Source organism: Gavialis gangeticus, unplaced genomic scaffold (assembly GCF_001723915.1).
Source record: "Gavialis gangeticus isolate Ggan-Ray unplaced genomic scaffold, GavGan_comp1, whole genome shotgun sequence".
In the NCBI taxonomy this organism is placed as follows: Eukaryota; Metazoa; Chordata; order Crocodylia; family Gavialidae; genus Gavialis; species Gavialis gangeticus.
The window spans coordinates 29,895,495-29,908,186 of NW_017729008.1; the positions used below are offsets into that span (position 1 = coordinate 29,895,495).

Sequence of the window (12,692 nt, forward strand, 5' to 3'; positions counted from 1 at the left end):
ATCTTGCCTAGAGTTCACAGTAGGGGACTTCAGAGAATTTGAGTTATGTCAGGAAGCATCTACAATTAATTACAGAATATGAACTGTTGCAGCTGACAGAATTCTTAGGAATGACATCCCTTAAAGCACCATGCTAGTGCTTGAGAGCTAGGAATTGAGGCCCGAGTCTTAAAAAATTACTCTCGTGCAACATGCCAGGTTTGTGAGGTTGTGCAGAAGCCCAAGAGTCCTCCCAAACAAAATTTTCCGTATCAGGGTCATACACATTACTGGGCCAGTGTCACAGCAACATGACACTGGAGTTTCCCAACCAGGAAGTGAAGCTGACCGATCTGTTTTTGCTATCCAACTGGTTAAAAGGCTACCAATAACCTATATATTCTAAAACAAATGACATTTTAAGTCTGCCTTCTGTGATTGCATCAGTGGAGGGGTAATCCTTTCTTGCAGCTCCTTCCAGATCAACAAATCACAAAGGAAATGGAGATTAAAATGAGAGAGGCAAAGACTGGGAATATATCAATGTTTTTGTTGTGTCAACAGCATTGCGTGCGGTTTGTTGCATGGATAAAATGTAAATGTTTGCATCAAATACATCACTGAACAAGTCGAGCCCAGTGTTGATTTTGTGCAACTCTAACCATGCACGACCAGTGTTTGAAGTGAAAGCTTGGTGTCTCATTGATACTGCATGATTACCAAAATGTTCCTTCTTGTAGTCATAAAGGACAGACCTCCAGATCCAGTCCTTTCTAACCTGCTTTCTGATTGGGGTGACTTTTACCATGTTCATTTTGAGTCCTCTTTTGGGGTTGATGAAAGCTGTGGCTGGGGTGGAGGCTTTCAGGAGGACCCCTGTATAACATGAGGAAGTTGGAAGATTTCAGGTGCCAACAAACTCATATCTGTGTGTTTCCGTTGGCTTGCTGCAGCCAGTGTTCAGAAAGGTAAGAGAAGGCTTGACCGAACTCCTCATACCTGAGCCGGAGTCGAGATGCTTTCATAATAAGTTGTACTTCGAAAACTCTGGCAAGGACTCGATATGATGTTCAAATCTGTGATATAAGAAAGCACATCTGATTATCAACCCCCAGGTATCTGCTACTGAATACTGGGGCAACAGAGATGGGAAAAGAAAGAAGATGGGTTCTACAGTGACAAAATTAAAAATGTGTTTTTGGGGGGGAGGGCTTTTTCTTAAGGGATTATGTGCACTGGTCCTTTTAAGGTGGTGTCATATTGTAAGAGCCATGATAGCTTTGGTAGCATCTACACAAAGCTACCTGTTGACTAATGCTTAAGGAATAGACCTTGAATGCAGGTAGGACACAGACAGCTGCAGAAACATCTGTCTGTAGCTCCAGCCATCCAGTGTAACGAGCACAGCATCACCATAATAACTGTCCATCTAGGATACCAATATGGCTCTCATTAGCATGCTATCTGAATGCATTACAATAACTTAAATCTTGCAACCCCACTCTGAGGCAAGAAATAGCTATAGTCTCATTTTACAGGTGGAGGACCAAGGTACAGAGAAATTGTTTTAAAAGCAAGGTCATATGAATTTTGTGGCAATCTCTGGAATGGGACCAGGTCTTAGGCTGTAGCATTTTAGCCACTGGAATATCTTCTCTCAAAAACTCAGGCTTCTGAACAAGATGAAAGGGATAGAGAAGTCCATCTAGATCACAGCAATGTGAGCTTTATGGTCACTAAAATGAAGGTTGTGTAAGTTTTCTGACTGAAAACAATTCCTTTTAAATATGTGCAACTGTTGGCTTATTTGCATCTCCTGGGTTACAGAGGAAAAGGAATAGAAGGATAGATGATCTGTGACCAAGGGGACTTGTAGGGGATAGAAACTTTGTTTACAGGGTGAAAGGAAAAGAAGAGGAGGGGACTTGAGGGGGAGTGAAGAGATCTGAAGAAATGCTGAGTAGGTAGGGAGAAGAAGAAAGAGCAGAAATGGTTAATACAGGAGCCCCCAAAACTTCCCAAAATTGCAAGCCAATTCCACCACTTAGGAGGAAGTCACCACAACCCAGTGCAACTAGCAAGAAGCCTAGCATATAAAATGGCGCACACAATTGTATGTTAAATAGTTCTGGCAGCATCACCTAGCAAATGCTGTGACGTGAAATTCTTGCCATTGCCACACAAAGCTGTACTGTGACCCTGGCTTGTTTGCTGAGCAGTTAATAGAGCACTGGTCAGACTGGAATATGCTGCCATTCCCCTGGCAAATTAATATTGATGAAAGTGCTATAGCCAGTGGAGGGGCAGTCCTGGACACATTGGCCACCTCCAAACAAGCAAGTACATGCCTGTTGCGGCATCTCAAAGCAGTTTGAGATGCGGCAGGCGGGATGCTAGGAGTGAAAAAACGTTTCCAGCGTGGATTCTGAAGTGCCATGAAGCAACTGGAGGGTGGGTCCTCCGAAGGGATGCCCTAGCACCTGGCCAAAGCATTTCTATGCCTGCCGCATGCCCTTGCAGCTCCAGCATGCCATGCTGGAGCAAATAGAAGTGGGGCAAGGCTGGCAGCAGAAGTCCGGACCCAGGCTCTGCCCCTGGTAAGTAGGGACATGGGGATGGGAGGGCTGTGGGTGTGATGCTCACGTCTACATGTTGCCCTATGGTGATGTTACTGCGCCGGCTTTAGTACTTTAGTACTTCCGAAAGGAAGTACACCAGTAACTGCCCGTACTGTGCTGTCTGCCCGGCACACATTTATTTTTAGCAGCTGCTTCTCTGTAGCGTTGCACTATAATGGGGGAGCGCACCACTACCGTGAAGTATCTGCTGGTCACATGGAGACACCCGTGGATTCCATGTTGCCCCGGTGCATCACTCCGGCAACGTAGCATCGTGTAGATGGGCCCATTGAGGCAGATGGAGCTGGTACCAGATGCAGCAAAAAAATATTTTTAAATAAGAAAAATGGAAAATACACCCAGCCTGCAAGAATAGTGTTTGACAAATATTGAAGCCTTAAATGTACTCAGGCTTCTTTGGGAGGATGGGGGGGAAGCACTGACTAGCACTCAGGGGATCTGAGCTCCATTCCTTCCTCGGCTACAGCCTTCCTTCTGACTTCAGGAGAGTCACTGTGGCTTCATGTTCCCCACTGGAAAATGGAGCTAGTAGGACTTCCCTATGTGTTGCGAGGCTGCATCGCGGGGAAGTTCAGCTGCAATAATGAGGGAGCCATGTGCGTAATTCAAAGCTCTATAGAGAGATCCTACAGTAAATTAGGTGGAGGTAGAAATTTAGCTAGAACTTCTACAGAAACTGGCCAGTTCTCACCTGTGCAGCCATCAGCACTAGTCTTCAGTATAAGCACAGTTCCCAGAGTGTGACTTGCAATGGCTAGATCTGCGGAGAGAAAACCTGAGCAATCCTGTTCCCTTCCCAGAAGCATGAGGGAACTCATACCACCTTTCCTCATCCTTTCCTCTGGCATCTTCGGGCTCCAGAAATTCAAAGGCCAGACCAACTGGGTAGATAAGCTATTAGCAAAAAGTGAGCTGTGCCTCCCCACAAATCCAAGTTCTTTGTGCACTAAACGCTCACAATCAGGCTGAGATGCTGAGACTCGCATGCGGATGCTGCTTGGTGTCACCCATAACGGACTGGTTGGGACCTGTAGCAAAATCATGATGCTAAAAGGAAAAAGCATAAACCCATGACAACGTTTTTGATGGGAAACCAGAGAATATGTTTGCACTGCTTGGCACGCTGCTCATTTTAGCCATATGCCCTGAAATCTCCCTGGGGATTAAAACATCCTTTTTAATTAATCTGTGCATGTCCTGACTAATTCTAGAAAATTAAGATTGAAGGAGGCTCTAAATGGCAGATGCATTAGCCTGTGTTCCTATTGGATGCTAAAGGGCAGGATGAGTAAATGCACTTACTACCTCTAGGGGTATAGGTATATTCCTCAGCCTGACAAAGGCTGTTTATATCTGAAAGCTTGCTAAGAAGAATTTTTCCAACAATTTGAGTTGGTCTAATAAAAGATACCAAATTTACCCAAAGAACCTTGTCTGTCTTACTACCTCCAGGGAGAAACTCGCTGCTGTAGGAACTGAACAGCAGGTGGCACTTTCCCCTCAAAGTTTGCACAGAACCAGTTCTCCCGGATGGTACTTTACTGGTGCTGCACTGGTATGTGGTGCCTTCCAAGATGTAAAACCTTGGTCACCATTGCTTGTGATCATTAAAGATCTCCTGAGATGTTTCTGTAAACATAGATATCTCAGCCTCTCTCCCCTGGCTACATCTCACCGTGGGCAATTGCATTTTATTGACAGCCTCATTCTGTATGCAGGTTTGCTGACCCAGAGCACTTTAAGTCTATAGTGTCGGTGTATCCGTTAAACTGGTGCTGTGTGTCATCCCAGAGATGGCTGCCTTTTATTGGAGGGTGAAGAGATACAATTCCCAAAGCATTTGGGATCCCTTTGGTATGTAACCACGTGTGTCACCATGAAAGGTATCAGGTAAAATAAATATACCTATTACACAGCACTTACTAGAACTAGATAGTGATGCGCTTAAAGGCGGTAAGTCTCATCCTAATTTCACAACTGGGGCAGGGAGAGGTGAAGTGACCGAGTATGAAACTTATTTTGTAGAAAAGGAATCAGTGAATCAGTTGCATTAAACACTTTTGACTTGTTAATGACCTGAATGAGATTTATTATCGGTAGCGTTCTAGGGATGCTGGATTTCAAATCGTGCTTAGGAGCAATTTTGAAAAATATATTAATCTAATGTTTGCAGGGTGATTCTCTGGAAAGGATTTTGTTTTCATTCCTGTAGGTGGCATAAATGTAGCATACAACTGCTGAGCAGTTTTGCATTGAAATTTGAGGCCTTTCAAAAAGCTGCATTCTTGGTGACACAGCTTATGAATCAGAGGGTTTTTTTTTTTAATGATTTCTACAGACACACCTAAATAAGCTCATTTGCCATTTTCCAGAAGCTGAGTTGTTGGTGCTCTTTTTTTTCTTTTTTGTCGAAGGAGCATCAAGGAACACCTCCCTTCATCTGAGTAACCAAGTGGAAAAAATCCGATTGTCTGACAACATGGGACAAACCCAGCCTCCAAAAATATAGAGTTACTGTCTGCTACACAACTGCTGTCCTTTGACAGTTCATACCAGGGGAACTGAACTGACCAGTGACTGGCTGACGCGTTTTGCTTGCATACAGGATTGCACTGAAGAAAATGGCTCTCTCCCCATTTACTTTGCCACATTTCTTCTCTGGTTGTGTTCAGCTGACACGGTGCTGATTGGTCTGTGCAGGTCAGAATAAGATATATCAGCATTGTGTTGGCTAAGCTGAGATCAGGGTTTATGCCCAGTGGTTAGGAAGCTAACTTGTGATTTGGGATTTCACTTCCCTGTGTTGCTGGAGGCTTCCTACGTGACCTTGTGTATGCCATTCAGTCTCCCTCTACCTCAGTTCCTCATCTGTAAAATTATGAGAATAGGGTGTTTTAATAATAACTGCATTGAAGATTAAAAACTCTTGTATTCTGCTTATGGAACTTATAGAACATGGCTTCTCATTATTTCCACTGACTTGTCAGCCATGTCCAGTTGCATGCCACCTAAATTGATTTTTTTTTAAATGGGAATTAAACACCATTAATTTTCCTAGTTAAAACAAGACTTGAGATTAGCTTTATTGAACCAAGATCAAAGTGCTGACATATTCTGCTCTGCTGTTATAATAAAAGAATTAATGGGATCTATCAAGAGGTGACAAACTAAATTCCACTTCCACACACAAAGCTGTTGCTATCATTCCTGGATCCTATAAATGAAAATAAAACATATTTTAAATCCCTCAAGTTTTGTTCTTATTTTAAAATCAGTCCTCTTTGATTTTTTTAAGTGTTAATGAGTCCTTGTCCTTAGCCAACTTGTTAAAATTCTTTCTGCAGCTTTACCAGATCTCGTTATTTGACCTGTAGATTTTATTTTCTTGTTACAGTGTGTAAAGAATTCTTAGACAAATTTTACAACTCCTTAAAAGAAAAGCATTCGGACTTCACTGTGGCTGCCATAGAGGAGGCTCTGCTCAGCAGCTGCAAGACCGCAAAAGGAAAAGAACAGCGCCTGGTATCATTCTTGTTTTTATATATTGCATGCCCCCAACTATGACAAAATACTGATTAGAAGGTGCTTGGATAAAAAAGATCTCTTTTCTTGCACTGCCTAATTCTCAGGCACTAATTTAGATCTAACTACATCAATGAGAGCATTTTTAAAGCAAAGGTCAAAGGTCTGCCTGGGTTTAATGAGCCCTGGTTAAGATACACCAGTTTCTGTAGCCAGTAGCACACAAGGGAGTGATGTGTCTGGCATCATATCAAGGCATCTCTGTTGTCGCCAGACCAAATAACCAGGTGTCTTTTTGCGGTTGGGTCCACTGGGGATGGCCTTTGACACAAATCTGGACCAGAGTCCAAAATTATTGCTGAAACCCTGGTGGTGAGGCACCTTAACTGCTTTGCCACAAAACATGCTCAGTGGCATATGTGAAAATGAGTCTGGGGAATCCTAAATTAATTTCCAGTGGATAAGGGTCTGCATCCCAAAGGAACTGATTCAACACCCACTGAAATCAATAGGAATCTTTCCATTTGGATGAAATCCGGCATTAATTAGCACATTAGGCATTAATGTGTTTGCCTCTTTTTGACTGTTTCGACATTCCTGGGCATTGTACACCATAGCTGTTCAAAAGGGTTGTTCATGCAGTTTTAAGAATAGTTTTGACAAGTAATTGTATAGGAAAGTGCATCGGGATGATCCTGTCTTGAGCCGGGGGTTGGACTCAAATGCCTCCTGAGGTCTCTTCTGGCCCTACTTTTCTATGATCCTATGTCCAAGTAATCAAAGACTGAATAGGTGTGCGTCAAACTATGCCTTCATCTCTTAGTACTGCTTCACCCCTTCATATCAAAGCAGGTAGGACTGTGTGAAGCAGGCTGCCAATGGCACCTATGCTCTATCTGTTCTGTCAGCAAACAGATGACTTGTTTCCTGGGTTTGGGAAAAGCACTGATTGCCAGCTCCCAGGAGGTGAAGCAGGTCAGGTCCCCTACATTTTTCAATCTTGTGTTCAGTGCATTTTTGTAAATGGATATGGGGCATGGCCACAAAGAGACCAAAGACTGCCCTCCTTTTTGAAATTCAGGGCCTGGGGCTGCAGAACAGACCATGTCTGCTGAAGTGCACAGCAGATCTGATGTGTAGTAATGTATGATGTTAAACCTAAGCTCTCCATGATTTAGTGCCAAAGTGAGAGGCTTAAAAAGCTGGGTTCTGAGAGTTTACCGTCTGAGACTAGAGACAGGTGGAAACAGAAAGGTGGGGTGGACCATCCTAGGAAATAATGAGAGAGTCTTGATCAGTGTGGTCAGTAGTGAGCCCAGCATTTTCTCTTCCTAAACATGCTCATGTTGAATATTTCCTTATTCCATTTGTATTTAACATGAAAAGGGGTGGCAAAATTTGGCCCTTAACTTACTAATTCATTTGGTTGTTCTCTCATATAGAAAAAGGTGCAAGGAACAGTCTGACATGCACCATTAATAGGGCTATGATGTGCCATGAGTGTGTAACTGGCAGTTCATTATCATGTATTAACTTACTAGGTTAATGTTAACCTGGTATTGTATACTAGGACTGTGCAAAGCTTCGGATCATGATTCAGATTCAGAGATGATTCGGATGATTCAGAGGCCAAATCTATGAATCCGAATCGAATCGCTGGAAGCTTTAGGCTTTCCGAATCAATTCGGAGCTTCCAAATAGATTTGGAAAAGATTCGGCAATTCAGTCATAGAGTATAATGGGGAATCAATGAAATATTTAACTTTGTTGTCTTTAGGCTGATTCAAATGAAATTTGCTTGGATGGTAGCCTCTGCTGAGAGCATGATGTGTGTCAAGTTTCAAGGTGATAGGTGCAGAGGTTTATGGAAAACTTCACCTCAAAGTCCTGAAAGCAAAACTCACGTCACATGTGTACGTTAAGGCACAGGGGGTGAAAACTGCAGGGATGGTAGCCCCTGCTGAGGCCACAAAGCCTGCCAAGTGTCAAGCAGATAGGTGCAGGGGTTTGGGGGAAACTGTACCTCAAGCTGTGGACGAGCAAAAGTCATGACACGGGTGACACTGTGTCTGTTAAGGCGCAACAGAGTGAAAGCTGCAGGGATGGTAGCCCCTGCTGAGGCCACGAAGCCTGCCAGCTGTCAAGGAGATTGGTTCAGAGGGGTTCTGGGGCCCTGCACCTCTAGCTGCTGACAGGCAAAACTCAGGTCATGGGTGCTTGTGCAACTGTGTCTGTCTTGGGGCACCGGAGTGGGGGGAGAACTACTGCAGGTCTGGCTGCTAAGCTACTGTGTTAGCAATCAATCATGATTCACCAGCTCAATACACAGTAGCTAGCTACTAGGTAATGAGTTAACGAGCAAGGATTAACACCTACAAAACCACAGACTAAGGAGAGGAAAGAATCAATACAGAGCCGGGAACTGCTTCTGGCGCAAGACAGAGACAGTCAGTCGCACAAGCACCCATGTCACGAGTTTTGCCTGTCAGCAGCTAGAGATGCAGCGCCCCAGAACCCCTACACCTATCTCCTTGACACTGGCAGGCTTCATGGCCTCAGCAGGGGATAGCAGGCCTACAGTTTTCACCCTGCTGCGCCTTAACACACATGGTGTCACCCATGTCATGAGTTTTGCTTGTCTGCAGCTTAAGGTGCAGTTCCCCCCAAACCCCTACACCTATCTCCTTCAAACTTGGCAGGCTTTGTGACCTCAGCAGGCACTACCACCCCTGTGGTTTTCACCCCTCTGTGCCTTAACACACACAGTGTCACCTATGTTATGAATTTTGCTTTCAGGACTTTGAGGTGCAGTTTCCCAGAAACCCCTGCACCTATCACCTTGAAACTTGGCACACATCATGCTCTCAGCATCCCTGTATGTTTCATCCAAATCAGCCAAAAGATAACAAAGTTATAGATATTTCATTGATTCCCCATTATACTCTATGGCCGAATCTCCAAATCGGCTCTGAATCTTCCGAAGCGATTCGACCAAATCAAATCAGAAAAACGATTCAGATCTCCAGATCAAATCTCTGGCATCCAAATTGGCCGAATGTGAATCAAATAGTTCCCTATTCACACAGGCCTAATGTATACAGTATGTCTTGGTTCCTTTAATAATGGTATATTTTTAAAGTAGAAATAATCCCATTCAATGTGGCCATTCAGCTAAAAGGTAGGAGCTGCTATTTGCTTATTAAAGGTTTCCAAATTACCTTATGGGCAAGGTGTATCTGATTGAAATTCACTTCCTGTTTTGCCAGAGGTGCCTTATTTGCATTATTCTGAATTTTGCTGAGCTTAAATGAAGGATCCATTTAACAGGCACAACAAGATGGTCCTGCTGTCAGTATCCCTGAGTTTTACTGCAAGTGTTGAAAATACAAGCGCCCTGTAACACTCTCCACTGTTCCTGTTTTTCTTTAGTGCTGACTGTGTGTCTTGCTTGTTTCAGTGCTATTACATTGGAGCAATAAGTGATGCACCTACCAAGATCATCAGCGAAGTCAGCCGCCCAATGAGTGCCCATGTGCCTGTGCCCAAGATCTGTGATAAGCTGAAGAAGATAGATATTCAGATCTGTGAACTCAAATACGGTAGGGCCTCCTTGCCTATGCACGCTCATGAATTCTCATTGGGTCCTGCTCAGAACAATAGTCATTCCAAAACATGATGTAGAAAGGAAAATAAATAGGCTTGTCCTTATGTGTTTGTTTCACTTCTATGCATACTTGGCCAGAAATCTTTCTCCAGTGAGTTTCTGGCTTATTTTTTATCTCAGAAGTATCAAGAGTATCATGTTAGGCCAGGCCAGTGAGAGACGCGTGGGTGAAAGCCCGCTGTGCTCCCACTCCCCCGAAGCTCCCCCAAACGCCCCCCAGCAGCTGCGGAGCCCCTGCCGACCCTCAGCACAGCCGGAGGTAAGCAGGGCCCGTGGTGGGAAGGGGTTAACCCCTTAGTGCATGGGAGGAGGTGGCTGAGTGGAGCTGGGCCAGGTCTCGCCCCACCCAGGCCCCTACTTCACCCAGCCCCCCAGGGACCCACGCGAACAGGCTGCACAGACAGGCGCGCTTGTCTGTCGGTGCGTGAGTTAGCGCAGAGTTTGCGCAGAAGGGCACGCGGGAGGGCTGAGGCCTGGCCTGTGAGCCCCCCAGCTGTAGCCAGCCTACCAGAGGCATGACATGGATGGGCATGCGCTGCACCCCGAAGGTCCCCTCAGGGTCTGCAGCCATCCCCCCCACCACCTCAGAGACGGCCACCCAGATGGAGCCCACGGTCCCGGGCTCCACGCAGACGGAGCCTCTGGCTCTCGGCTGCAGGGGCTGCCTGTCCCTTTTTCAGGCTCTGGGGCCCGGGAGCATGGCCACCTCCCCGTGTGGGGTCTGCTCCCTTTTGGGGTCTCTGGTTCGCCAGCTGGAGGAGCTCCAGGCCACAGACCAGAGACTGCATGCCACCAAGGACTGTGAGCAGGAGATAGACTCCTACTGCCAGGCCCTTCTCCCCTGGGAGCCGGAGGGTAGACCATGGTCTCCCTCCAGGACAAGGGAGGACTCTGGGACCCCCCACTCTATCCAGTCAGGGGCATGGACCAAGGTGGTCAAGGGCCCTAAGGCCCGCTGCACCAAGGCCCCTGCCCCGCCGGAGCTTAGCAATAGGTACGCATCTCTTGCTGCTCCAGCAGAGCCTGCTGAGTTGCCAGCTTCTGCAGGCAACACAGGCTCACCTGCAGCTATTGCCCCCACTGTCCCCAAGACAAAACGTAAGGTGTTTGTTGTGGGAGACTCCATCCTGAGGGGGCAATCTGCCGCCCCAACCCCTTAGCCCGGAAAGTCTGCTGCTTCCCGGGGGGTCCGCATCCGTGACATTGCGAAGATCCCTAAGCTCCTTCAGCCCACCGACCACTATCCCATGCTCCTTCTTCATGTGGGCACCAATGACATGGCTCGGAGCGCTCCCTGCCGGGTCATGCGGCACTACAGGGATTTGGGAGCGGGGCTAAAGGGTCTGGGGGTGCAGGTGGTGTTCTCTTCAATCCTCCCAGTCTCGGGGTATGGGCTGAGGAGGGAGAGGAGGATCCAGGTAGTGAACGAAAGATTGCAGCGCTGGTGTCATCAGGAAGGCTCTGGCTTCCATGACCGCAGCCAGCTCTTTGGCGAGAGAGGCAGCGAGCTGCTGGGAAGAGATGGCCTCCACCTCTCTCCCCTGAGGAGGAGGCTCTTCTCAGCCAGACTGGCTGACCTGCTCCACAGGGCTTTAAACTAAGCCCACTGGGGGACGGGGGGACTACAGCCACTGCTGGCCCACTAAGCAACTCTTGCAAAGCCAGGAGCCCACCCCTGCCCCAGCCCTGGTACAATCTGTGGGCAAGGCAAGAGCCCCCAAGGCGACACTTGCCTGCCTGTACACAAATGCCAGGAGCTTGGGGAATAAGCAGGAGGAACTCGTCCTTCTGCTTAATGCAAATAATTATGACATCATAGGGATAACGGAGACCTGGTGGGACTCCACCCATGACTGGACCACGGGTATACATGGCTATACCCTGTACAGGAGAGATTGAGTGGATAAAAAGGGCGGGGGTGTAGGTCTCTATGTTAAGGAAAGCTATACATCCCTGCAAGCTGATGTTGGCGACCAGGGTGGACAACTGGAGACCTTCTGGGTTAAAATCCGTGGGGAACACGGCACAGGGGACACAACAGTGGGAGTCTACTACAGACCTCCCACCGAAAGTCAAGAGCTTGACCAGGAACTCTCCCAGGAACTGGCTGAGGCTGCATGATCTAGGACCATGGTTGTCATAGGTGACTTCAATTACCCGGACATCTCGTGGGAGGACCACTCAGCAAAATCCAAGCGGTTGCAAAGCTTCCTCTTGTGCATGGAAGACCTCTACCTGACTCAAGAAGTCTATGGGCCAACGAGAGGTAAACCGCTGCTTGATCTGGTACTGGCTACTGGGGATGACCTAATCGGCGACCTAGTGATCGATAGGAACTGGCTGACAGTGACCACGACCTGATCACCTTCACCATCCGCCGTAAAGCTGGCAAGTCAGTCAGCAACATGGAAGTCTATGACTTCAGGAAAGTCAACTTTGACAAGTTTAGGAGGCTTGTCAGTGAGGCCCTAGGGGACCACGACCCCAGGGGGAGGGGAGTTCAAGAAAAGTAGTTGCTCCTCAAGGGAGCGATCCTCAATGCACAAGCTAAGTCTATTCCATCTTGGAGGAAAGGCAGCAAGAGGGCACAGAAGCCCGCCTGGCTCTCCAGGGATTTAGCAGACCTCCTGAGGCTAAAAAGAAAGGCCTACAAAGGATGGAGGATGGGATTCACCTTCAAGGAGAATTATTCTGCACTGGTCTGGTCCTGCAGGGAGCAAACCAGGAAATCTAAGGCTGCAACTGAACTCCAACTAGCTTTGAGCATCAAGGACAACAACAAGTCCTTTTTCAGATATGTGGGGAGCCAGAGGAAAAGCAAGTGCAATATTGGACCCCTGCTGAACCAGATGGGGCAACTGACGCCCAGGAAAAAGCCAACCTATTAA

General features: G+C 46.8%; 1 protein-coding gene across 1 annotated transcript in view; it reads left to right on the top strand.

The window, feature by feature from the left end:
* CDNF (cerebral dopamine neurotrophic factor) overlaps nt 1-12,692 on the top strand; it is a 37,093-nt gene that overhangs the window by 16,303 nt on the left and 8,098 nt on the right. Inside the window, exons 2-3 of the mRNA XM_019509530.1 lie at nt 6,013-6,140; nt 9,598-9,739. Of these exons, the coding sequence (XP_019365075.1) occupies nt 6,013-6,140; nt 9,598-9,739 (270 nt within the window). The remainder of the gene's footprint in view (nt 1-6,012; nt 6,141-9,597; nt 9,740-12,692) is intronic.